The following is a 27,242-nucleotide window of genomic DNA, read 5'->3' as shown; positions in this document are numbered from 1 at the left end:
ATCTCTAATTAGGCCTATATTGGTTGTTTTTGAGATGATTTTGTTGTATCGACTCATATTTGAAAAAGCCCCAAGGAGGGCTGCCCGCTAATGCTCGGGTAAATTATTAGATTGATCACGCAGCACACGCGTGGTCGGACAGAGATCACGCGGTTGCCCTCGACTGAGTGTGATGGCGTTGGAATGCGAAAATAGCGCGTCTAGTTAATGGAAGCTTGGCGTTATACGGCGTTAAACGCGCACTTTTCCAATCTTCAACAGAAGCTGTTGTCGACAATGCAACCTGCCAAGTAAGTTTTCATCTCCTTGGTCTAAAATATTACGAAACAGAGCAAAATAGCGCAGACCATCGCGTTTCTCGGTTTGGCACGTATTCAGATACACGTAACGGCTTCGACAACACGGAGGTACACGTTCGCTTTTCTATTTTTGACATAAGTAGTGCAACTTTTGAGATTCGCAGATGGTTTTTGGTATGAATGAGGCAAGATAGCGGCGAGGCTTTTTCTGGCGTGTTGAAAACTTAAGTGAATTGATTTAGATTCACCTTAGATCGCATTACTGTCTGCGATCATGAAGTCTTGCATGCGCGCAAACCGAGTTGAAGGCTGTTAGGCCTACGCAGAGTCTCGCGAGACACTTGAATGAAAATTTAATTTCAGGAAATTCATCGTGGAACAAAACCACTCAAATCTTGTGGTGTAAAAAAATCAAACATTTTCTATGCCAGAACGCGTCATTTGAAAACTTATCACTGATCTTGAGTTGTACGCGACAAGTGCCATGCCTTTGGACGGTGGGGTGGGGGCGCCTGGGGGGGGGGGGGGGGAGGAAGAGGTAAGGTAATTGATCAGCATTAAAAAAGAAGCTACCAGCATTGTCACATAGTGATTGCTAGCCAAAAATCCTGCACACTCCGGATTCAAGAATTGCCAACAAGCAGGTACACATCATGATCAATGCAACACAAGCAATTCTTTGCTGGCAATAAACTTAGAGGCCTTGAGGAAAGGAACCCAGCTTCAGGGCTGGGAGGGGTCTGGTTCTTTTTATTGGGCAAAAACACCTGTGCTGCAGCCCAACTAACTTGCATGTGCTTGTAGGGTAATTCTAGAACAACACAATTCTCACCTCCAGCCATGACCAACATGCATCTTCTCCCTACAATATCAATATATTTTCCTGCAAGCGGGTAATGAGAAAAAATCAACATATCTGTTAGAGGATGTTAACTCTCATTGAATGTAATGGTCAGACAAATGTAAGCAATACAGTTGTTAGAAATATTTCAAATTATGTTTTAACCGTGTAACTCCCAAGATCTCATTATCTCATGAGTAATTCTCCTTAGAGTCTGCCATACAGTTCTTGCGATGTTAATTTGGAGAATTTTGTATTGGATCAACTTATAATCCCCTAATTGATATTTTACTTTATTCTCATCACTTGTCTGCTTGATATTGTATTGATATTGTGAGGAGAAATTCTGTCCTGGTCACTTATGGGAGTGAAAGGGTTAATGTTGTCAACTGATCATTTGTTTCTCACAGGGATAAAAACTCAGGTACTATGGAACCAATGGAGGCTGACCTCTACAACAACAATGTAACCAATTCAAATTCTGTTCGTAAAAGAAAAGCAACAGATGGACAGCAAAGTGATGTTTTAGTGGTAAGGCTACAATATTAGGTCCATTAAAAGACGCCTTTGCTTTGTTTCAAAATTGGAAGCCATTTGATCAGACATTTCCTCTGTTAGGATTCTTTTTTACAACAGTTCTGAAATGTATATCATTTGTAAAGTAATATGTAAATGAAAATATCATCTGGAACTATGGAAAAATTTCTTTGGGTTTTTAATGGAAGACCTCAACATTAAAGTTCATTTTTGGTTCATGAACTATCAGTTGAACCAAACTCCTTGTTGTATACTGTTCTTCATTTTATTTGGTAATTTTAGTCTGGGAGGTTCTACTGTGCTTTTTTTTTTACTTGTAACATAATAAAAAATTTATTCAAATTAGAATTAAGTCCTTGAATAAGACACATGAAATGAGATTAAAAATAATTTGTTTTGAGTCCATTAAATCGTAGATTTTCAGAATAAGAACAATGATGATTATTAATCAGGTGAAACTCATAAAGATCATTTTGTTATCATAAATACAATAATTACCTCTTCCCCCCTCTACAATTGAACTTAATTTAACTAGAACATTAACAATATTTTTAGGAACCAATTAGCTAATTAAATCTTCTACAACTCTTAAAATTTCAGAAGAAACAAGCATTGAACATGATGACCTGAAGCAGATGTCTCAGTAACAGTTCTAACATATACATCCTCAAGTCCTAGATGAATTTAAAAACATTTTATAAAGTCCATTTTACACATGCAGATCACTTTCCCTTATGATTATTAGAGAAAAAAAAGCATTCTTTAGCTGCAAGCTTGTAAAATAGTGATACAAACTTAGAAATTTAATTAATATATGAAATATTTTTAGTGTAGTTATACTAAATATTTGCTGTTAACTCTAAAACTATAATTCTGCACAAGTCTTTGTTCCTTGACATAAACAGAAAAAATTAACTGATACTATGACATTTTCACAAGTAGCTTTTTTGAGACAAGCAACATAGGGTTCTCCTGTTGTATCTCCTAAACTTGTCATTAAAAATTACTTTTTTTTCTTTCAAACTCTAAGATTAAGATTTAGCAGCCTTTTCTAAGAATTAACCAATGTTATGACGTTTTCATAAGTAGTTTTTTTGAGACAAGGAACATAGGGTTCTCCTGTGTTGAATCTCCTAAACTTGTCATTAAAAAAACGACTTTTTCTTTTAAACTCTAACATTAAGATTTAATTGCCCTTTCTATCAGTTTTTACCCTTTTTTACCCAGATGTAAACCTCTAATTTCCATGGTGAGAAAAATATGTTCCTATTTTTGAAGTCTGTTTCACAAAAATATTTTTGCAAATGACATTTTCATTGCAGTTGTTTTATAGTCTTGAAATAGACAATTCAAATGTAGACACACATACATGTTTGGAGACTTTCTCAACATCATATCTTTAGTTACTGTGTGGGAGTGATTTGAAACCTTTATGTCACTCTTAAACAGGAGTCAACAACTGTATCTTGGTTTCACTTTAAAAAGTAGGACTAAGAAATCAAACCTAACAGTCTTTCATTGTTATCGTACATTACATTTTTTAAGCAGTATGATGTAATCTTGGTGTGTAAACAATAAAGACTTGTGAATAATTTTTTAAGTTCTTTATAGCAAGTTTTGGGTTATGGGAAACACTAAGATAAGAGAATGTAGCTTAGACAAATGTTTCAATGTTTACGGATCTACTTTCCAGTAATGTGCCAACTAATATGGGCCAACTTATTCAAAGCCTCAATATCCTTCCCCCTTGGGCATTTGAGTGTTGTCTGAGCCCCGGTGATAGGGAATTGGATCCTTGTCTGGATGGGGTAGGAAAATGAAATTGGTGGAATACAGGTGTTCAAAATCAGACATGTAAATCAAGTGAGGCCAGGTATACCAAAATAATTTAGTTCCGTTTTCCGAGCTTTTGCTGATCTGCAGCATCATCAGGGAAAGATGATCATTCCCTGATGATGCCATAGATTGGCAAAAGCTCGGAAAACTAAACTAAATTATCGTAGCATACCTGGCCTCACTTGATTTACACGTCTGACTTTATAACACTATGCTACTCAAGGACAACATCCAACACAGGTGTTTAAATTTAATTCTGGAGAAGTTTAAAGATAAAGTGTCTGCTTCCGTGAGCAAATAGCATTGAAGAGGCTTAAAAGCAAGAAATCAGCAAATTCTTCAACATTTGTTGATCACACATAGAATTATTCAAAACGTGCATTTAAGTGACGCATGTGAATGCAGTTTTGGCCTTAGGGTAGGAATTTATACAAAACCAATTTTCAAACATTCAGTTTCCCAGGGAGAAAGGGATGTTAAAGATTTCAAATCAATCAACAGCTAATTCACAGCTTCTTACATAGGGAGCTATGAAGCTTGCATTTGCCAAGTGGTGGTGAAAAACATAGAGACATTTGGCAGACAAGTATCAAAAGGGAGGGAGACTTAATTTCAACTATAGTGAATTTTTGAAATGTAGAAATTCAGTTGAAGAGTCTGGAAATACATGTGTCAGTGACAAACACTGGCTGACCCTATATCAACACCCAACATCACAATAGCAATTCTCCCTTTTGTCTATTCTTCATTTCTTAAGATGTTTTCTCTAAGAATTTGTAGTTTGATCAAATGATATCCCAATATGGATATATTTCACTCTTTTCTTGTTACCTTCTACTTGACTATGTATTGCTACTGTAAGGAGAAATTTCTTTTTGGTCAGCATTGGAGATCAAAGGATTGAAAAACACGTTATGAATGTTTGGTTGCTGCTAGTGTCGTGGTACAGAAAGTTGAAGTTAAAATTGCACAGCAGTAATAGGATATCCCACTGATTGTATGCCAATTACAAATAAAAGACACATTAATAACCAATCATAATCAAGGATTTCATCACATTATGAATTAATGAATAACAGTGTCACTTTCTTTGTTTGTAGGAGAAAGGTGCAAAATTTGACAGGCCCTGTGTATGGGCAAATGGCTCTTGTCTGAAATTAGATGTGTACACCCAGACAGATTCTTCATTTGTGTCAGACAACTACTCAAAATCTCTGGTAAGAGACGAGGTAGTTATGGATTACTTTTGATTTGTTTTATTGTTAAATGCAGGAAACTGCTACAATTAACCAGTCAACGGCAGTCTATACTCTTATCAACAAGGATATTCCTAATCACAGAGGTCAAAATGTTGTTGACCACAGTTTTTTACCACAATATTGACATCAAATAAGATAATTCTCTCAGTGCAAGACCATTGCTTGATGTAGGCAGTGTTATCTGTTCATTTACTGACAACAGTAAATTGGCCAATCAGATAATGCAATGTTACTGCTTTAATTGTGTTAAAAAGGGAAATGTTTTGTGAAGGAAATTTTATCAAGAAGTGGTTGTCAATCTGACCTAAGGGAACTATACCTTAGTCTTTTAACTCTCAAGATCTGTTTGTTAATTCTCCCCTCCAGCTGCTACACATTTTGTTGTAAATACGTTATGAGAATTTGGTGCTAGATCATGATAAAAACTTCTACCTGATAAGTTTGTGTATTCTCATTACCTTTTTGTTGAATGAGTTTAGGGATATTATAGGGAGAAGTTACTTGTTAATCACTTCTGGGAGTTAAAGGGTATAGCAGCACTGGTAATATATCTGTGGTTATGTGGATAGCTTATGTCTTGATCTCCATTGTAATGTTTTTTTTTTTCTCTTTTTAGTAGTTTATTTTAGTAGTTTATCATTTTGTCTACCTCGATTAGTCTTTTGTCAGTGAAATGGTCCAAGCCAACAGTAAAAGGCTGGAAAATATTGAAAAGTTCCTGGAGGCCTTAGACTGTAAAATTGAAAGTTTTCTGTCTGGCGAATCAACACGAGAAACACCAAGAAAGAAGGGTCATGTTCAAGACTCGTTTAGAAAGACGGAGGTGGGTCATTGAACACGTTTGATTGATTGATTGTGTCTGGGAAATTGTACAGGTTTTATTTATGAATAAACTTCTTACATTCTCTGAGTTTTTCTAACTTAATTCTCTGCAGGATTCAAAAGTAATCAGAGGAAATTACCATCTTACTTATTCGGTTTACTTGCGTAACAGGTGCCACGTATTAGGGAGTTAAAAAAACCACGAAGGCAACGGCAACGGGAACGTCATTAAACGAAAGGTTTAGTGATCAGAACAATGGCTGCACACGAGCGTTATAAATCTTTGCAAATTTCTTTGTGTCCTCTGCAAAACTTTGCCTTGTCTGAAGAACGCGAACGACGACGGCTAATTTTTTAAAGATTTCTATGCCTAATTCAACGCTGTATTCCATGTTCAGTTTCGAAATAGTTTTGACAGTGAGAAACAAACTAAATGACTTTACAGTATCGCGAGATTTGTAGGTAAAATATATTTTGAATTTTTAACCGACATTGTCCACGGCGTCGCCGTTGTCGCTTCTCAAACTCCCCATTAACTTGGCGTAGTTTATTGTAGGATTCCCTGTGACTCAGTGGTAGAGCATAGCAACAGGAAATGCGGAGGCGTGGGACTCTTTCTCGTGGAGACTAATATTTTTGTTTTCCTTCCATTTTGTTAGACGGCACATACACCTGTATTAATTCCTCTTTCGGTAAAATATAAGTAAACACTAATCAACACTTAAACCCCAATATCACTATACATTTTCTTTATACTGTTCTCTGTTACAGTTTTTAAAGTGCTGACGGGGAGAATTTGTTTAACAACCAAGAGCTTCTTTAGTTGGTGATCATTTCCTTTATTCTCATGACCTTAATGTTTGATTCAGGGGTGATATTGTAAGGAGAAACTAGATGCTGGTCAATTAGTTACTCCACCATAGTTCTCTTATACAAATATAGCAAAATGAGTGCATAAGTTGAAATATTGTTTCTCAGATGAAAGTACGAGAGCCTCAAATACCTGAGGGAGACAGTGATATGTCTGTGCTCACAGACAGGAGCAGTTCACTTACCACTGCAGTAGGGAACCCCAGGGACACCTTTATGTCAAGTCCCGCGGACAGCACCAAGTCACCCAGCATGTGCTTGTCTCCTGGTGTGAGCTCAAATCATGCAAGCTCCCCGGTCACAACTCACTCATTCGTTGCATGGAATCAAGGTTACCATCAAGGCTTCGATACCATGGCAAAGCAAATCCCACAGGAAGGGCGGACACCAATCGTAAGGCAAGGGGCTGAATCAGTGGCAAGGCCTGTCATCATGGCGACAAAACCGGTATCAGTCTCCAGGGAGACAGAAGCAGATCATTCATTAGGTGACGAGGAAGGGCTGGTGCCAGTCATAGTGTCACTTGGAGATAATCCACCCTCTCATAGAGACAAAAAATGTGTGTCAACGGAAGTGCCTCTAAAAGATATCATAAACGGTGCTCCGTGCGCTATGGAAGGTATACAAAATTGCACTTTCTTAACCCCTTTACTCTACACATCTCAATATCAATGTTCTGCACTGCTGGTTAGGAGAACTGCCTAGATCTGGTCATCTTTGTTTTTTGTTCTTGTGCAAGAGACTTTACCCTCAAAATCTTTACCCTTACCTGTCTGGGAGACCCAAGGGGGAGGGTACCTGCACTGGAAAAGTCCTCCTTTCAAGGGGAGTGACAACACTCAATTAATCCTACGGAGAGATGGGTCATTATTGTCGTGTTCAGACTTAACTCGCTTGATTTGTTGTCCACAGGTCTGGAAAACATATCGTATTCTCGCGGCTGTTGGCTTGGAGACAGGAGCAACCCTCAGTCTCGTGTGTGGTACTGTGGCAATCCCAAGATTCTAGGACGCGCCGAGGCTTCAGGATCAAATCCCGCCAAACTGTCTCTCAATTTGCTGGAGGCGTTTTTTGTTCGGGACGAGATGGCTGCGTCAAATATCAACGGAGCACGTGGCAGAGAGTTGCTAGATCCAATAAAAATAAAGGGAATTCAAGGTTAGTTGTGAACTCTGGGGGTGGGGGAAGGGGGCTGAGCGAAGCTATGTCTTGATTTGTGTATCGGAAAAATTAGGCAAAGTTCGTCATTTCTTATTTCTTTCAGTCTTCCCCATTCCCAGCCACACTTGTTTTCTCTTGGTTTTTTGACAGCTTTTTAGCGTTCCTTCATCACACCGAACTAAGAAAGATTGAAAGCTTTCTGTTCCTCACTCTCTTTTAAGTTGAATTAACTTTTCGCGTCTCCAAAAACGTTTTGGAAAATGTGACGTGACGCATTTACGTTAGTCAGGTTGATTGCCAGCACAGGAGATGCTTCACCATTTTTGTCCCTCTTTGATTAACATTGTCAATCTTTTTTTGGTGTTTTCATCTTTCTTTAAAAAAAAATTATTTGTTTATTTCTCTCTAGCTCACGTAAACTACAAGTTTCCAATTAGCGCCGAGAAAGAAGAGCTGCGATGGCAGTTTCTGAAGCCAAGGATTGATAGCAAATGCCGTGCACAGCGCCGTTTACAGCGAGAAGAACAATTGAAACGTATGAATATGCCCCGTGTGGTTACCGCCGAGCGGACTGCCCGTTCCCGTGTACCCCGGCTTGATCCCAAGGAAAAAGACCAGTTGCTGTACGGCTACAACAGAAACATACCGAATCTCGGGCTCGGTACACCTCGGGCGCAAGTTGCCGCTTTGGATGATCAAGGGACTGGAGTAGATGTTGGTAATAGCCAATTGAGTGGTGAGAATGGTTTCAGCCAGTTACAAGCCAATGAAGCAATCGTGGAAATTTCTGGAATCCCTGTGACAGTTAATGAATTGAACCGATAAGTGGAGTACAGCCTCAGCTGAAATTTCTGGGTTTCTCACATCTGTAGTGAAGTGAACGGACCAAAGGGGGTTTTGTTTTAACCCTAACCCTAACCCTAAGAGCCCGCGAAATTTACATCTTGAAGGAACCGGTTACGAAGCCTTTGGCGGTAAAATTTGATCAAGTTAGTAGAATTTTTGTTACAAATCCCTCTCGTTTTGAGAAGGAAAATGGAGTTTGCAACAAGAAAAGGAATATTAAAAGAGATAATCTTTACCAAGCTAAGGGATTGATATGTATCGTAACAAAATTAGCGAAACTCAACCACGCCATTTTTCTATTCGTAGCCGTAAATTTTATAAAGAGATCGCCACATGTATATTTGTAATAATTAGAAATACGTGTAACACCAATTTTTTTTATTATTATTAAAGTAACCTGCAAAACAGGTGTAATTTTTCTGAGGCAAGTGTGAGTCACTTGCGAGGGGAGAAGCCCAAAAAAGATGTAATCGAAGTACCCAGCCCCTCTCTTCCATGTTACCTCAAGACCAACAAAATGGCGGGCGGAAGTGGTTGTCTGACGTCACCATCAGGGATTCCTTAGACACGATAAGAAAATTAATGAGCTTTATAAACTCCTCATTAACAAACCTAACTTCCATTATTATACTTTAGAAACAAGCAAAGTCATTGGAAGGTGGACATTCAGTTGTACAACACAATAAAAGGAAAGCTGATTTTCGAAAGCACATAATTGTTGGTGCGTTTTTAAAATAGTTTTCCTTCCGGCATGTGTTAGAGGCCTTAAGGAAGTGATTCATGAAAGCAATGTTACGTTTCTCAATAGAGCACGTTTAGAGAGGCAAGAAAACGAAAAAAAAAAAACGTTCATTTATTCTAACATTCCTGAGTCGCTTTTCGTTTGGAACGCCTAGCAACCGGTTGCTTTGCTAAGGAACGGAGGAATTGCGATGTCATAAGTGCTCAAATGTTTACTCCCTTTTTGACGTAGAGAACAAAGTTAACAAAGAAATCTGTCATCGAAAGTATCATATAAGTCGGAACTAGATTGTTGAACAACGAAGCGATTTTGATTTATATAAATTGGACTTTCCGAACATCATCAGAGTTAAAGAGACCATCGTTACGACTTTCTGTTCACACGTGTGTTGTCTTTCTGATTTCCTTTTCAAAAATAGAAAAGGCTGTTTGTTTTTCTGTCCTTCTTAGATGGATTTTGATACCGTCGTGTATCAAAACAGTCACTACTTTTCAAACAGGTGGTATTTTCTAAAAAACAACCTGTCATTACATCTCCTATTTTTGCCACACGCCAGGCATTCGACTGATTATAAAATTAACGGAAAAATTCCATTTGCGTCGAGACTCGAATGTAACCCAGCGCAAGATCGTTAAACTCCGAAACCAATATAAATCGCCCCGATCGACGAACTTCACAAGAGGTTTTGACTGTAATTCCCACAGGCCATTTCACAGTTCATTGAGTTTTTAGTCAAAGTGACAAGAAATGTAACGATTGATGCGTTCAAATCCCTCGAGGAATTAATTTGTTGTAAAGTAAAGCTCGGACAAACAGAATGAGTCTCATGAAGGCTGATTTTCCCACGCTTTTCTGTTTACGGACTCCGTGAACTGAGCTTATGGCCCACGTGTTCAGAGCTCCCCCGCTGGCAATAATACAAACCTGCTTTGCCCTCACTCTACCCGTTACCAACGAGAATGACTCAAAAATCAGGCTGGTGTTATGTTCTCTGTTTCAAGGTGCTTGGACTGCATTGCTATACACCGTCGCGTTTCCTGTTTTGTTCCATGTAACTCTAAACATTCCCTAATCCCATCCATTTGAGTGCATACGCATTCGAACAATCCGCATAGCTCCAGTATCTCGCCAGATGTTTTAGCCACGAATGTGAAAAGTTTCACGGCGTCCGTAGATAAAAACAGATGAAACGCGTATCGTTATTTTCGCGATAGCCGATTTGCGCGCGTTATTTCATTTTTACGCTGCCTAGTTTACTTCAAAATAGCTTTGCAGCGAAGAAACTTTTTTACTATCAACCCCACAAATGATAGATTAAAAAAAAACCGCTCCTCGGTTACGTGTTAATATTCCCACGATCCTTAGGCACTGTGCATATTCGGTCTTACAGCAGAAAACAATGTCCTTACGGCGCCTCTGTTGTTGTTGATGGTGAAGCGAACAATAGAGGAGGCAATTTCTGCTGCACACCTGTGTTGATAAAGGATGTTTGAGTAACGCTTGAGTAAAGCCATTATTTTGAAGTGTAAGATAGCTAGCGAATTTGGCGCCTGGAATAGGATTGTTCATTTCGTTTGTTATTCAGAAATCGGAAGCGCAAACGTTTTTTCAACTTTCGACTTTCCATAACGATGTTTCTGGGAGAAGTAAGTGAACAGTTTCTGACGGAAACATGTGTCGCGCGCACAGATATTTGCGCGACAGAACAAGTTTTACACGGTGGTAGCAAACTCCGCATAATTCTTTTCTGTGATGTCACCGGTGAACTCATGTGTATTAATTATTGCGGAGGAGTGGCAGATGATTTGGAAGGATGCAAAGAGAACAATAGCCGTAATATGTTCACCGACAGGAAACAATCAACAAATCGTGATATTTAATCAGAGCGTTTACATCGGTGCGTTCAAAACTTGTTGAAGCTCGACTCGCGAAGGACTTTGTTGGAGAGAGTACTTTTTTTTCTCTTTTACGCGAAGGAAACATCGAAAAGACATGGCTATCAAGATGCAAGACGGTGTGAAGTATATCAAAGAGATGAACGCCAAGGCTAATGATATGGACCACGAAGGATTTGAAAGTTTGGAGCACGTTGAACGGGCTTTCAGAGCACTGCGTGAACTTTTACCGCAAAACGAGAAAGGCCAAGATCTCTCAGAACTTGAAGTCCTCAAACTCGCAATGGAGTATATTCATGATTTGGAGGAGATTTTACACTTCGAAAGCGGCAGCACCTTTCAGTGAGATATTCAAGACGAAGAGGGAGAGTTAAGCAACTCGTGACAAACATTTCTCAGTTTACACGGGTACAATATCTGCCTTGATAGATTCTTGAACATAATTTCTGGGCCCATTCCAGAGAAAGAAAAATTTTTAAGATGCTGTTAGCGAAGGTCACTCGATCGTGTCTTAGAGAAAAGTTTCTAGGTTTAAAACTTGAAAGATTGAAATTTGAAACAACATCAGAGGAAAGAAAACAAGTTGAAAATTCTTGAAGACAACTCACGAATGCCAATTACTGCGCCTAATTACCATGACAGCGACGAGGTGCGGAAAGGAAAGTTAAATTTAAACCCGCTGTCCATGCTAGCGCACCATGAGCGAACAAGGATTCCGTAAATAGAGACTTAAATTTGCATCCAGTTTTATGGACGAAAAATATTGTTTAAATAATTTCTTATATACTGTGTATATTTTTTGTAAAGCGTAGCGCAGATTGTGTAGCCCTCGAGCGCTTCCAGTGCGGGAAAATATCAGAACTGAAGCCAACTCTGAAAGCAGCGCTTAAGAGATTAAATCTCTCGCTAAGTTATGAGTGCACACATGATGATTTGGATATGTCAAAAGAAATCAGGATTTCTTATTGAATTAAGCAGATAATGTATTTTTTAGTGTTAGAATTGTTAATTGCAGGAAGTATATCGAATAAATGATAACTTTATTTTTTATATACCAAGGTGTGCTTCCTTTCGCTCGTAAATTCGGCGCGGTGCGGGGACTTGAATCAATTTGCCATCCGAATAAATGCACTTCAACTTGGGGTTTATCTTGTCCCGGGAATGAAAACAATTGGCGCCAATTCCATTCTTTCGGAGATCTTTGGAGTATAAAAATTCGGTCAAAAAAATTTGAAAGTAAAACAGATGGATTTTCTGTTTTCTGTACTTTCTGGAAAAAACGCGTGAAGACCTCGTAGCTGTAGGGGAAATATAATTCGATCTAAAGTATTTTGAATTAGCTCTCAGGAATTAAGCGGAGTGTTAAGGTTGGCTACATACTGGTGTCAGATATTCATCTGAAATGTTGTCAGATGTAGCGCAGCGTGGCTAACTGAAGCAGCTGGGAGAGTGAGACCTGAAGGCGGGAAATTACAACAGTGACACTGTCCGTTGTAAACAAGCTCGTCAGAATGCCATATGGTTGCAGTTATAGGCATATTTAGCATACATTAAGAATGTCACATTGAGAGTAGATTTCCGAAGAAATGTTTCGCAGCGATGGAAGTTAAAGCATTACTATAAAGCTCTTCTTCTTGCCCCTAAATCAACTACCTTCACCATTTGCTGATAAGAGTAGGTCGTTTTGTTTGCGTTTAAACCTAATGAATTATAATGTCTCTTGTCAAAAAAGGTAACGATCTTTGCCATGATGACGTCACCATGACTTCATTTAATATTCTAGTCACGAAACTTCGTAAAAACCATCTGTGGCCGAAAGAATCTTGAATTGTCTTCTTCCAATCCTTTCCGGTGTCATCTTGCTGAGTGAGTATCATTTGCGGTTTCTTCTTTCACAAATTGTTTGGCCGCCAGCGAAATTCCAAAGCAATTACGGAACATGCTTGGTGCTAGTAAATATTCTACCTGAATGTAGCACACTTCACCTCTCAGAAGACCAGGTGTTCTGCGTGTTTTCCGGTGCAAAAAACCTGTTGTTCCTTCTGTTACCAAAAACGCATTATCTCTTTCTTCGATGAATAGAAATGCTTGAATTAATGTGTGATGAGCACGAGCCCGCCAGTTCTAACAATGTATGCTCTGTTACAAATGCCTTAATAAAACAGGTACTTGGGCCAGTATGTGTCGGTTTTGATTTATTTTCTTTCACGCCAGCTCACCGAGTTTTCTGGATTCTCTGTAGTGCATACCGTCGATATAATAAAGGACACGTAAGCTTTAAATATGCGAAAAGATAAGCCTTTCTCGATAGAAAATAAAAGATAGTCTTCGCAAATATCAATGCTGACATCATAGTGAAACTAAACGATTACTCAATGGAGGTTGAGTGTTCGAGTGTGTGTGAGTGTGTGGTTTTTTTTTAAATTTGATTAACTGACCGTAAGGCTGCGTAACTATCACGACAATTAACATCAGAGATGATCTGCGCCATGCTGATTCTCAGTGGCTAAAAATAGGTTATCATGTGAAGAGTACTCGAATGTAGTTTAATTCTGCTACCTGAAATCTTCTAAATTGTGAACGTGAAATGTAGTTGTTTATTTAGAGTCGTAGAGCTTGAAATTTAGCGTGAAAAATACCATAAAGGAATTGATATTACTATGCTTGGTTCAAACGCTAATCTGTCTGTTTTAATTATTCCGGTTCTCAAAGAGGGTAGGGTCGTACATTGAATTAGACCCGTCATTTTGAAGTTGTTAACAGCAAGTGAAAGCAATAAATCACCATTAATCTTGTAATGAAATATGAACGTCATTTTTCTTAAGTGACTTTTCAAGTTAATGAACATGGCTAAAAAAAGAAGTATCTACAGCGCACCTTTTAGACTGAATAAAAGAAACGTGCTTCATTTTACTTATCACGCGCCGAGAACAAGTTTGGAGAGAAAACGGTTACATGGTTTCTGAAACAAAGTTTACACTTTTAAAACGAACAGGTTATTTTTTAAACAAAATAGCTTTGTTCTTCAACAGCTTTAGTTTCCGGCAATGATTTGTGTACTTTCGTGTGTGTATTTCTCTCTGAAAAGATAGAGTCAGTTTTTTGGGGTTTAAACGTCGCTGTAAAGCTGTCGGTAATGGCCACACGAAGGGGCAAGGTAATGATTTTGCTTTGGCAAGGAAAGACATCAATATTCTTGTTTGCCTACTGTGTACATTCTTTCACTTGATTACAAAGAAATCGCACATAACAAATCTTCTACAACCTTCACCCGCGTGGTGCTATTTCAGGTGGCCGTATTGTTTGGATTACTAAGAAGAATTCCATCGCTTCCTGTTGTTATCGCCCAGGCAACACGAGTATTTTCTTTGTTCAACATGTTATCGGCACGCTGGGTTAATGTGTGATTGGTATATTTTCAGAGTCCGCCCTTGAAATCCATAGTAGGCGACAATAATATCTTGATGTACACGTGGATATCTGGTCTAATGAAATCTATCCCCTCCCATGGTGCGCGCTGAAATTCCCTGTCTGGTTGTAGTAACTTAATTGGTTTGTGTACGACTCCATCGCTCGATTCAATGATTACCAATTTCCTATTTTCATAAAATCGAAGTGATGTGGTTTTTACTCTTCATCGTCCATTTCATTTCTACCTTTATTCCATAATATCAATTGTTTTATAAAATTGCCCTGCTTAAAAAATGACAAGCAGCCTCGCATGCAATTTCTGATGTCAGTAAGTTCAGTTGTCTTTTTTGTTTCAATGTTTGATTTTAAACATGTTAATATTCTTCAGCACTGGACCCTGCAGCAAATCACGTAAAACGTAAAAACAACGAAAGACTCAGGTTTCTTCGCTAATCATAGAGGGACGATTCTGCGTTTTTCATTTGAAGTTTTTCACTGATACTTCTAACTATACCGTTTATTAGCGCTTTAACCACGAGCAATGAAACTTATGTGAATATTCAACAAGTTTCTCACGGAACTTGTCAGTAAGGAAGACTCTAGGGACGAAAATGAGGTCTCAGAGTAGAACTTTTGAAATATTTAGACATCAATTATTTGGTTTTCCAGCCAGACTTTGCAACTGGTCAAAACAAACTTCATTGAACGTGCAGCAACCTGTTAACTTCAGATATCTTTTTCATGGTTTATCTGACTCCTCCAGCCAATCAAATTGCCAGAAAACCATTCCTACCCCAGTGGGGGAAGACGGAAGGGAAACAAATGCACGTGAACTGCATGTGTGCGATCTTTCCCCGCCTTTCCATGAGTTCACGAAAAAAAGATTTGGCCAAATGAAAGCTTTTTTCGACGAAACTTCACCAAAAGTCTCTTACCCGTTCCTTCATACAAGGAATAGAAAAAAATTAGATAAAATAAAAGAAGTGAGGTAGTTGAACTCTTAGGATCTTTTGTTTGCGATAAATTTTTCATTGCAGGAGGTCTCACAACTCAGTTTCTACTCGTTGCCAGTCTCTCCTTTGAATGTCACGCAGCGCGTCGCGTGACACCCCAAAGAAAACTTGCTTCATGACTAACCTGTTACCGGAAATTGTTTTTCAGAGGGGGTCGTAAAAATCCACAAGGCGAGACAGGCTCTGCGGCAAAGGGCACTTTTCATAGGTTTTTATAGTCCCTCTTCTGTTCATTTCAACTAAAAGTTGGAAGATAAAGATTTTAGTGAAAAAAAACCTCTTACAGTCACGTGGAGACTATTCCAGAAGGCTATGGGTACTAGAAGGACTAATTTAATTATAAAACGCCTGGGGGATTTTTGCGGTTCTGATAAATTCTTTGGACTAAGCGTCGAATTCTGCTCTATTTTTGAGGATATTCGAGGATTTTACCATGCCAGAAGGACCAGAACTTTACAAAAACAGCCAATTCGTGAACAAAGTCTGCAAAGGACTCGTTTTCAGTGGCAAGATTGTGAAGTCAGCTGTTAGCACTAAAAACCCCGATGTCTCCTTTCCCGCCATGTGTGATTATTGCATAACTTCAGAGTCTAGAGGTAAAGAAACTGCGCTGATTTTGACATCATTAGGCTCTGATGGCAATGGAAAACAAATCAAACAAGAGAAAGATTGCGAAAAGCAAAGACTCAGGATTCTTTTTCGATTTGGAATGTCTGGAAAGTTTACGTTTGGTGCAGTAAAGGACATGCATAAACATGCGCACTTGAACTTCTTTACTAAGGAGAAACCAGTCATGGTGTTGAGTTTTGTAGATGTTAGAAGGTATGTTGGTTTAGTTTAGTTAATAGGTTAACTGTTGGTTTTTTTCTCTGGGATGCAATGGGTCGTAGAGATACTACCTCAGCTGCCAAGGAAAGTAAATTTAGCACCTCTTCATTTGACCCCCAAAATGGAGCTGGCTCAGCTATAAGCTCCGCAGAGTACGATGCAACGCGACAAGTTCCTCTGCATGCTGAACTATGTTAAGTTGCATGCATCCCTCGCAATACAATTAGGAGTCCTGAACTGTTGCAGTGCTGTGTCTAATTTTTTTCAGCTGCTGTGTTCAATTCTATAATTATGGCAAAAGCAATAAGAGCTTGAAAATGAGGGTTTGTGTGCACACCTATTGTATGCAGTACTCTGCAGTTTGGCTTGCTATCAATAAAAAAATCTTGCCTTCAATTCATCAGAGAAATTTCAGCCTTGTTAGAGAGGTGAGATGTCAGCAGATTTCTTCCCTTTTGATATCATGAACTATCCTTTGGGTGGCGCTGAAAAGTAGCATCTCCTTGGGGTTACTAAGCAAATAAAAGTTTTTACTTTTTAAGTAAAGTTACTTCATAATAGACCTGGCTCATGGTGGAGTCTCTGTGGCTCAGTGGTAGAGCATCAGAGTGTGGAATCCAAAGGTCTAAGGTTTGATTTCTCATGGGGACTCAGAATTTTTTCCTTATCCCATGCTTGTGACAAGCCAAAAAAATGTCTTTCTCAATTTCTTATTGTTTAGATTTGGTCGATGGGAAGTGACAGATGAATGGTCAAACAACAGAGGACCTGATCCAATGTTTGAATACCAAGAGTTTAGATCAAACATTCTTGATAATCTACAAGAAACAGTATTCAACAAACCACTATGTGAAGTAATGCACAATCAGAAGTACTTTAACGGAATTGGGAACTATCTTAGAGCTGAGATCATTTTTAGGTAAGAACCTATTATTTCAAAGAGTCACTGTGTTCCTTTGAAACATTGTTAGCCAACTGGACTTGAGATTGGAATGTGAAATGTTGAACCTTTGTAAAGGTTATTACGATGTGTTCCCTGACACAGTGCCCATCCTCACCAATAACAACAAAATATTGATGCATTGCTGTCGAAATTGCAATATTCTGGAAAAGCATTTAAATTAATTCCTGATAGCCTTGCTTTCACTCCTAATTTCCCCCTTGTGAAGCTGTGTTTTGTTTTCTGTGATTGTGCAACTTTTAATCAGGGAAATTAACAGAGAGGGTATTGCATTGAACTGAAATTCAGTTTTTACATTCTATTTCCTAACCCTTTACACCCTAACATCAGTATGCATGTTCTCTGTACTGTTCTCTTTACATTTCCTGAGGTACTGACAAGGAGAATTTGTTTAACAATCAAGAGCTTCTTTATTTGGTGATCATTTCCTTTATTCTCGTGACCTTACTGAGTGATTCAGGGTTGATACAGCAAGGAGAAATTAGATGCTTATCACTCTTAGGATGTAAAGGGTTGAGACTCCCTTATCATAGCTATGAAGATTTTATGTGTCTACCAATTTTAATTGGAATTGTAGGTCTCTCTGAAGAATGTGGGATAAGTTATGTTAGTTACATGTACATAAATCTTTATTAGAGAATTTACCAAACCTTTTTTCCACAGTAAGTTATAGTAATCTAACAGCTATTACAAAATGTGGCTGAAAATAATACAATTGAACTCATTAAATGCATGATCCTTTGTATACTAATTTATACTCCACTGTTGGTCTCTTATGATTGTTGCAAACTCGGACCTCTTTTACTTGCTAAAGAAAATGTCCATTTTTCATTTTCCTTAATTGAGGATAGCAAAGGGTTGGTAGGAGAGGTGTGATATGTGATGTGTTAATTTTGCAGAAAGGCAAGATAGGTGGGATTTGTGAATTTATAAATCACATGAGGCGTGATTTGCCTCCTGAAGTGTATGTGATTGATGAAATGTTTTTCTTTCAGTTCTTGAAAACCTCAATATTTCCCTTAAACCTCATACATGAGAAGAGATATTTAAAGTTTTCCCTTTTAAATTTGTGCCCCCTAAAATTCTGTTTAAAATATTTACACGATGTGTGAACTTTTCTAAAATTTGAGGATGAAACAGCATCAGCACCCTCCCCCCCTCCCCCTTTGCTACCCCCTTAATCCTTTAACCCTCAAGAGTGACCAGCATGTGATTTCTCCTTACCATATCAGGTCCATATCACCCCTGAATCAAACATTAAAATCATGGGAATAAACAAATTAATGACTAATTAAAGAAGCTCTTGATTGTTAAACAAATTCTCCTTGTCAGCACCTTAAGAAATGTATAGAGAACAGTATGGAGAATATGCATACTGATGTTAGGGAGCAAAGGGGTTAATTCTAGTAATTTTCTTGTTGACTCTTCTTTACTATTGAAACCTTCACAATGCAAACAAATTTCAAGTGAGTGTATTAAGCTCTAGATTTTCTATGATGTTCTTCCTTCAGGGCTGCTGTTCCTCCATTTAGCTCTGCAAGATCAGTGCTGGAAAAGCTCAAGGTAAATGAGGAGGAAAGCATGTCCAAGGTAATTTTAATGCCTCTGAAGTACATCATGTGGGAAATATAAGATTAACCCTTTAACTCCCAAGATCTCATTAGTAATTCTCCTTACTGTCTGCTATATAGTTCTTATGATGTCAGTTCAGAGAATTTAGTGTTGGATCCACTAATAATCCCTTCATTAATATTTTTCTTTATTCTCATTGCTTGTCTGCTTGATATTGTATTGATATGGTGAGGAGAAATTCTGCCTTGGTCACTCATGGAAGTTAAAGGGTTAATGTGCTTTCAGGGAAGGCTTACAAAATGTAAAGACAAACAGGCTGGGAATGAGTATCAAGACAAATATTAACATGGAGATATTATTTGATTTAATAGCAAATTCTGAGAAAAAAGAAGAAGAGAAGTCTGGTGCATGCATCAATTAAGTGAATTGTCTTGTGATCATGGGGGAAAAAGAAAATAAAAATTAATTTATAATTTATATAGCACTTATGCAAGCCTTTAAGAAACAAATGTTTCAAATAAACATGAAATGCTGGCAGGAAAATCCCAACTGGCAGGAGGCAGACCAGTTGGCTATTTACACAGTACAGCTGAAGAGTTAACTTGGGGGGGACTGAGAACAAATCCAGTGAGTAGCAGGGTGGAGGACTTGAATCCAGGAACACCACATTTCAATTGCAGTACCCTAACCACTCGGGCATGTCGAATCCAAAGTTTCAACCTTGCTAACTCTGTCACTTATATATATAAAAGAACTACCAGTAACTAAGTTCTCTCAAAGTGCAAAGGGGTATAAGTTTCTTAAGAAACAGTAGTGCTGCGTCAGTGGGAGAGTACGACAGGGTTATTTAGTATTACTGGCCACTGTAAAGAGTTTCAAAGCTGACCTTCTGAGAACTAAAGCCCTTTGTCAGAGCAAAAGCTCTGCCTCTCAAAGCGTCCTTGATTCTGATAAGGGAGTCAGACTAAAGGTATTTTCTGAGCTTTTAGATCATAATGAATTTTGATTGTCCTATTGCATTTAAGGTAGCTGCTTTTATAGTTCAATTGTATTTTTAGTGAGTTTGTATTTTTGCCATTTTAGGTATCAAAAGGAAAGAAATGTAAAGTTAAACATCCAGACTTTCTAGAGCTTTGTAATTTAGTGCCCAAGAGGTGATTAATTTATGTAAGTCAACAATCAATTTGGTTATTTCTATCCAGTTATTACTGTTTTATGATATCATTTTTATACTTCACTGGGTTGATTTGAAATCACTTACTCTGGCTGGATCTCAAAAACACACGAGAATGGATTACTAAAACAAAGCAATCACTCAGATTTCAAGGCAGTATCACCCCTGAATTACACATTAAGGTTATGAGGTTCAAGGAAATGATCAAGAACTACAGAAGCTCTTGATTGCTGTACAAATTCTCCTTGTCAGCACCTAAGGATATGTATAGAGGACAGTTTGGAGAATATGCATACTGATGTTGAGTTGTAAAGGGTTAAGGTTTAACCCTTTCACTCCCAAGATCTAATTAGTAATTCTCCTTACTATCTCCCATACAATTCTTATGATGTTAGTTCAGAGAATTTGGTATTGGATCAACTAATAATCCCATAATTGATATTCTTCTCTATTCTCATCACCTACCTGCTTGATATTGTATTGATATTGTAAGGAGAAATTCTGTCTTGGTCACTTGTGGGAGTGAAAGGGTTAAGCTAATCAAGATCAGTGAAATTAGAATGCAAAAAAAAAGACATTTAGTGATAGATCTTACTATTTGTGCTGTCAAATTTTTGCCTTCTGTTTTGTTCTGCCTCTTTGTGTCTAGATGGTAAAATTATGATTCTATTTAGTTAAGTGCCAAATAAACTTTTAATCATTCAATTTTGGCAATTTTGGGAAGAAATCATGCTTCTGATTTAACATCCAGCCACATCATGCACTCAATTAATTTTGAAATCATGTGCATGATTGCAATCCACCCTGTCAAATTGTAATTATTTACTGAGTCTTAACTTCATTTAAAATTAAAATTTCCTTTCAGCATATGATCCCACAGGAAATTATTCAGATTATTCTGCATTCAATGAGTGGCGTCAGTGCTACTACAAACCAGAGATGAGGAACATTGTGGACCATGATGGCAGGACCATTTGGTTTAAGGTATGCAGCTTGCATCATTTTAAAATACTGCATTTCTTAGAATAAGCTCCCTGCCTTTTAGCCGAGAGGAGAGGTGCTTATTTGAAGGGGGTGTTTTATCGGGGGCAAGCTCAATGGTAGCAAGGTGACTGTAAACCAAACGGTTGAATCTTTAGGGAGGGTATAACCACCCTAACACATATTGTATTCTGCTGAACATAAACTGATGAACAGTTGACTTTAAATGCAGTGATTTAAGTGTATTTGTGTAAATAATAATTTTCTTGGGCGTGTTTTAATTTAATTCAACAGGGTGAAGCTGGACCTTTGGTGCCTAAAGGCAAGTTATTTTAATTTAAAACTTTTGATTTAAATAGTTAGGAAGTATTAAAAGAGCATTTAGCCCTTCAACTCCCAAGAGTGATTGACTTCTATTTCTCCTTACATTTTCACCCTTGAATTGAATGTAAAGGTCATAAGAGTTAAGAAAATGATCACCAACTAGAGAGGCTCCTGATTGCTAAACAAATTCTCCTTCTCAGCAACCAAGGAAATGTATAGAGAACAGTATGGAGAATATGCATACTGATGGTAGGGTGTAAGGGGTGAATGACAATGCATGACATTTTACAAGTATTGAAGTTCACGTTTATCACTGTTGCTATGTTGACAGAAGACATTTTTGAGTGCAGATGAACTTAGTAGCCATTTAAAAATTACAGAATGTTCACAATCCATGGGTTATGGTGTTTCCTTCGGTGTCAAGCTATACTTACACACTTCGTGAACAGGATTGCTGTTATACAATAAAAAAAAATTCAAACGGATTTCAATGTAATGATGTGTCAGTTATTGCAACACTTGTCAGGAGTAAAAATCTTCTGATAGCGGAGCTCCAGCGTAAGCGGAGCCTCATACCCAAGAAAGTACATTAACCCATGAAAATCGGGAAAATCTTGCCGTAAAGTCACTGCCATACACCCATCCTCCCGTAATTAGATGTTTCTCTGTACTTTTGTTTAAAGATGCAAAATCAAGAGGGATACGCACATCTAAAAAGAGAAAACAGAAAAAGTTAAAAAAGAAATAAATGGAGAGGAGGAAACTAAAGCGGTGAATGAGGTATTTTGCACAGTATAGCACACGTTTACCTCGTTAAAATCGCTTTCGAGGTTGCATTTGAATGCACGCACGCTTCAGATATAAAAGTTGGAATCAGCTTGTACTTGGTACACCTTGTAACAATGCGTCTTGTGCGCACTGCTCTGTACTATCTCTTCCAAAGCTTTTTTCGGTGTCTATCTATTCCAAGGTTTTTCGGTAACCCGCTTTTTATTTGAACCCCACAGTTTATTGATCCTCACCATATGGAAGTGGTGATCAGTAATTTTTATTTGAATAGTCGAACAGTAGTATAGGACCATAGGCGGGACCACATGAGAGTACTGCTCATAAGCTTTATTTGAGTGGTCACCCAGTATGGTTTTATCCACCTTGTGCAGCCTATTAATAGTTTCCACATAAAAGTGCCTCTCAGTAGCTTTCTTTTGAATGGTCACGCAGAAGAGTCTTCTCCGTTGACATAAAGTTAGACCCACCTTGTACAGGAAAATACCAGCGCCACATTTAAGTACTGCTCAGTAGCTTCCAAGTCATGGGTCACTCCAACTGAAGTTACGAGAATCTACTTTGTATTGAGCGCCAAACCCACAAATTACATTTTGGTTCAATAAATTTTCCAGGACCATGCTCCACCAAAGAAAAAAAAGAAAACGAGACACCGCCAAAGCAACAGTGAAAAAAGGTAAGAGCTCTCAAGGAACCGTTTACCGAAGCGCGCTGTGACCCTGGAAGAACGGACGACTTTGTGGAGGGAGAGGGAGGCAACGGAAATTGTATGTAAACAAACTATTTGGGCACGTCGCCGGAGACAGGGAATCCTCTTGCAGAGGAGGGAAAGGGGGGAGGTGATAGGGGGAGGGGGAAAGGGGCTCTGTGAAGCTTATGCTTGATCTCCGTTCCGTTTTGCTCTTTGCCAACTCTCACCTGGCTGCTTGGAAGCCGTTAAAGTTTCCGCACTATACTGTTACCACTCCATCTGTATTTCACTAATCGTATCTGATGTCCATTCTTCATCACAATCCAAAACCGATCCTTCACACTGCCGCATAACCTATTAATATTCTATCCGGAGGAGGGGTCCCGAAGATGACAACCCGAGGACACACTGGGATTCAGTTTTTTTTTTTTTTCACTCGGAGGACTATATTTTATTTTTGGTTTTTTTGTTCTCCCTATCCAGAACCGTAAAAAGAAACGGTTGTTGGTAAAGAGAGTAGAAAAAAGAGGTCGGCTGGGAAGGTAAGCATAATGAATATTTTTGGTTACGTTTTCCTGTCTGGCTGAGTGAGGCTGTACACCATCTAATTTTCAAACTGCCGACTGAAACCTTTCCATTTTTACTATTTTCTTCTTGCAGCAGCAGAACGCAACCAGTCCAGAAGAAGCCTTCGTCTTAACACCGATATTTCGCAAGTAGCTGAATTAATTTCCGTAACACGTAGGGCAAGATGCATTGTGGTCAAATTATTAGTATTCACAAAAGGATGGAAACTTCATTACTTCTAAACTGTGTTCAAATTTTCTGTAAACCAAAGCCAAAATGGATGACTCGCTCCCGACGAAAATTCGAGTGACGAAAGAGAAACGGTTTTCGCTCGACTTGGTATACGTGATGTGAAAGGGAGAATTTGTCTAAGTAAATGTCACTAAACCTGAGCACAGTAAACAAAACAGGTGTTTCGCCCATGCCCTGCTCTCGGCCTAAACCCGGGTCCAGTCTTCAGACAATTTCCACGTGACTAAAACGTCATTTTCATCTGCCTGACTTCATCTACCAATGAGCACAAAGTAAACACAGTTGAGGGTAATTTAACAATGACGTTATGCATGGCGAAGAAATAACAAGCCTGTGAGTACAATGCCGTATGTTCATTTATATTTCAAATTTTTAGTGAATTTTATTACGTTTTCCAGTGCTTACAGATGAGTTTATTAGCTCAGGTAAAGTAACAGAGACGCGTAAATCTAATTTGACCGTTGCGTGAGTAACTTTAGGAAAGAGTAATGATTTGACGGGAACGTCATTAGCCAAGCCCTGTTCCCATGGTAACATTCTTCAAAGTTAATAACAAATAGTCTTCACTACTGTAGTTTTTCTACGGATTAGAAAGGATGAGAAAATAACACATTCAAACTCTCATGACTTTTTTTTGCCTTGTTTTTATCTACCGAATGAAAATAAACTGAATTTTAACGGTGAACTACATTTGTGTTGTAGACGGTATCCCGTTTGCAATCTGGGTGAAATTTCCAAGATAGTGACGTCATAAGAAGCAAAATATTAAAAGGAAACCGATCCGTGATTTTTTAAGAACCAGTTGCAAATCAAGTCAAAGAAACGCGTCAGTTAAATGTGCGTAAGTACATTTGCGTGGCTAATTGAGGCCCATTTAGCCAGTGCCACATTTTGAAATCTTGGAACAAGGCGATTTTCACAAATTGTGGGAAACGCTTTGCATTGAGACTTAGTTGCGTAGCGTCTGGTTTCTGTAATGTTCGCTCTCCTTATCAGATATCAGTTTAGTTTGGTTTGGTATATTCGGCTCAGAACTCTCCTTACGAAGTAGTAGAGGTAATTTGCACTGCTTTTGACCGTGACAGTTAGTATAACGTAACTGAAAAAAAACCTCAAGATTATCGAGTGCGCAGAAGGCTTTATAAACAATAAGGAGGTAGATGGTGAAATTTTAATATCAGTTTCGTGGAAGCCATGGAAAACGGGCGAGGAAGTCATAATTGCGACGCTCCGTTTCCAGTGTACCCACCAGAATTGATGAAACACCAACCAAGTGATAAACATGAAACAGACGATGTTCGACTGAGCTGGCGCAGCTTCAGTACGTCGGCCGGGAGTCCTTCGCGATTGTTCGATTTCCTTCGACTTTCGGAAAGCAATGACTGTTTACAACTCCCTTCGCCTTTTTCACCAAGCCCTCGGAGATTCTTTGACGGCATTGAGACCGGTCAGAGCACGACAGTGGAAGTAAAGGACCACCGACATGAAATAGAGGTCAGTGTTACCATGCAGAATGGTAGAATAAATAGTGAATTGGTGTGCGACATAGAGCGCGAAATCGAAGCGAAAGAAGTAATGGCTGTGAATTTATGCCAAGAAGACGAAGAGAGTACAGAGTGTCACACCATTTGTATAAATTTACCTTTAGACTTAGAAGGTCCATCAAGCGTTCAACAATCGATTGATAAGGCTAAAACTGAAAACCAAGGTAACACAAGAAACGGCATAACGACTAGGAAGGACTCCACCCCAAAGATTGAGGAGCTGAGGGATCCGGAGACCTTAGCTTTGTTTCGATCTCCGAGACTGTCCCATCCTTTTCCGATCCCAAATACGAGTCGTTTGGCTTTACGAAGAAAAGTCAAACGCGAAGCATCGCAACCGCTTCCGTCTTCAATCGTAAATGAAACTAGGAGAAATACGAAGGAATCTCTGACCCCAAGGAATCGATCACTATTGCGACCCACCATGAGCCATTTTAGTGCGACAAAATCAAAGAGAGTGTCATCCGTGGCGAATGCGTGTGAGAATGGCAAATTATCATGCGCTAACAGAAGTCCCAAAACACCTGCAATGAATGGCTGGCACTGTCCTTATACCAACAACACGCGAATTCGTCGATCGGCCGTTCGATGGAATCGTACAACTTCTGACATGCTGAAGATGGGACAAAACGAGCGAGCATCGTGCTTGCAAAGGGACAAATTGGCGAACAGTGCCTGGGAAAATGACGAAATTTTCCTGGAAAGAAACAGAAAGAAAGCTGTCCCCACCTGGCCGAGAATTTCTCAGCCAAATAGTTTAACCTGTCCCGTGTCTTCTCAATTAACTAGGAAATTTCATGACACATCCAACGGGTTTGCGTCATGCAAAGCGAGTCAGTTCCACCCCTCTGTAAACTCAGGAGTATGCTTCAAAAAGCAGAACTCTTTCGTTATTCCCGAGAAATTGCGAGGTTCTCCGATTTCAACGGTGGAGAAAACTCAGAAATCATCGTGGATGTTAAATTCACAAGGAATGAGCGATACTCTTAGGGGCCATAAACCGAGAAATTCCAACTTCAAATCGACAGACGACCGAAGAGAGGCAACGGAATCGTTGCAATGCTCGCAAATTTCTACTGCATCACTGCCAAAAATCTGCCGGCCTCGACAGCAAAGACTGTTACGTCGCAAGGCGATCTCGTCGGCAGAAACATCTTCCATGACGTCACATGCCCTACGACCCACTTCCAAGTCCCAATCAGCCAAAGAGAGTCCTTCGTCATCATTGCAGATGTCGCGCAAGAACATCCCTGGGATGGTTCCCAATGCCACACCTTTCCATCTGAGGAATCCTTCAACGGGTTACCTCGCTATTCGTCGCCAACTAAAACGCCAAAATTCCAGTTATTTGTCAACTTCAACGCGTAAGGAGATGTAAACCCAACCGGAAGTTGAATCCAGAGTTTGCGGGTAGTCTGGAGTTAGACTTCAAGCTTGTTCCCAGGATCTCTCTTTTTCCTTTATGAATGAGGTTCTCTCATTTCGTACCAAGTTCTATTTGTGTCTTGGAAGTGCGCCGATCGCTCGAGTCCCGGAAGAAGACCCAGGAAAACTTCCTGTTTGAGCAGCTCGAACGAAAAGCAATTGCAAGTGACCTCAGCATCCAAGAGGGTAATAATTAAAACTGGGGTTTGTTACAGAGAGCAATTTTCAGTCGAGCATTAATAGTATTCCATTATTGTATTGCGTGTGCTTTGAATTCAGACTGTGATTGGTTCAGAAAACCCTTGCCAACCTTTAAACCAATCAGAGCCAAAAGCAAGATAAATTAACGCGTATCATTTGCGCTTTCCTGCGCAGGAAACAAAACAGTAAGTGGCTACCGAGCTCTCATTGGCTTTTGATAGTTTCCAACTCTTGCTTTAATTGGCAGCCCAGAGTTAGGGAGAAACACCAAGAAAACTTGGTGAAAAACATCTCGGCACGAAAGTTGTTTACTGCTAAGGCCGTCATAAACTCGAAACCAACAAGAACTCACCCGAGTTTTTAAGAGGATACAAATCAAACATGTGGAAATTCACTTCTACAAG

General features: G+C 39.0%; 2 protein-coding genes across 4 annotated transcripts; both read left to right on the top strand.

The window, feature by feature from the left end:
- Positions 1-154: 154 nt before the first annotated feature.
- LOC131773658 (uncharacterized) lies at positions 155-8,876 on the top strand. 3 transcript variants are annotated; one of them, XM_059089603.2, is made up of 7 exons: positions 155-290; positions 1,551-1,671; positions 4,614-4,730; positions 5,431-5,595; positions 6,573-7,083; positions 7,377-7,622; positions 8,035-8,876. In XM_059089603.2, exons 1-7 carry the CDS (start codon positions 208-210, stop codon positions 8,448-8,450), a joined length of 1,659 nt encoding a protein of 552 aa, XP_058945586.2. In that variant the 5' UTR covers positions 155-207; the 3' UTR covers positions 8,451-8,876. The 3 variants fall into 3 exon arrangements, with proteins under 3 accessions (XP_058945586.2, XP_058945585.2, XP_058945587.2); XM_059089602.2 differs by having other exon boundaries at positions 4,614-4,742; XM_059089604.2 differs by having other exon boundaries at positions 267-407; positions 4,614-4,742.
- A 6,828-nt stretch (positions 8,877-15,704) lies between these two features.
- LOC131773655 (endonuclease 8-like 1) lies at positions 15,705-22,142 on the top strand. Its single transcript, XM_066160390.1, is given in 8 exon segments — positions 15,705-16,354; positions 17,082-17,279; positions 18,833-18,911; positions 19,977-20,034; positions 20,037-20,060; positions 20,933-21,051; positions 21,343-21,370; positions 22,056-22,142. Coding segments are annotated over 8 exon segments (960 nt in total). The 5' UTR covers positions 15,705-15,965; the 3' UTR covers positions 22,121-22,142.
- The last annotated feature ends 5,100 nt before the right edge of the window (positions 22,143-27,242 follow it).

Source organism: Pocillopora verrucosa, chromosome 13 (genome assembly GCF_036669915.1).
Source record: "Pocillopora verrucosa isolate sample1 chromosome 13, ASM3666991v2, whole genome shotgun sequence".
Lineage (NCBI taxonomy): Eukaryota > Metazoa > Cnidaria > Anthozoa > Scleractinia > Pocilloporidae > Pocillopora > Pocillopora verrucosa.
This window is presented reverse-complemented; position numbering and strand designations above follow the sequence as displayed.

Excerpts from the sequence above, each read along its gene's own strand:
- LOC131773658 (XM_059089602.2), top strand. The coding sequence starts at position 208 with ATGGAAGCTTGGCGTTATACGGCGTTAAACGCGCACTTTTCCAATCTT. Across the intron at positions 4,743-5,430 it reads AATCTCTGGTAAGAGACGAG|TCTTTTGTCAGTGAAATGGT; the intron begins GTAGTTATGGAT and ends TACCTCGATTAG. Across the intron at positions 5,596-6,572 it reads ACTCGTTTAGAAAGACGGAG|ATGAAAGTACGAGAGCCTCA; the intron begins GTGGGTCATTGA and ends ATTGTTTCTCAG.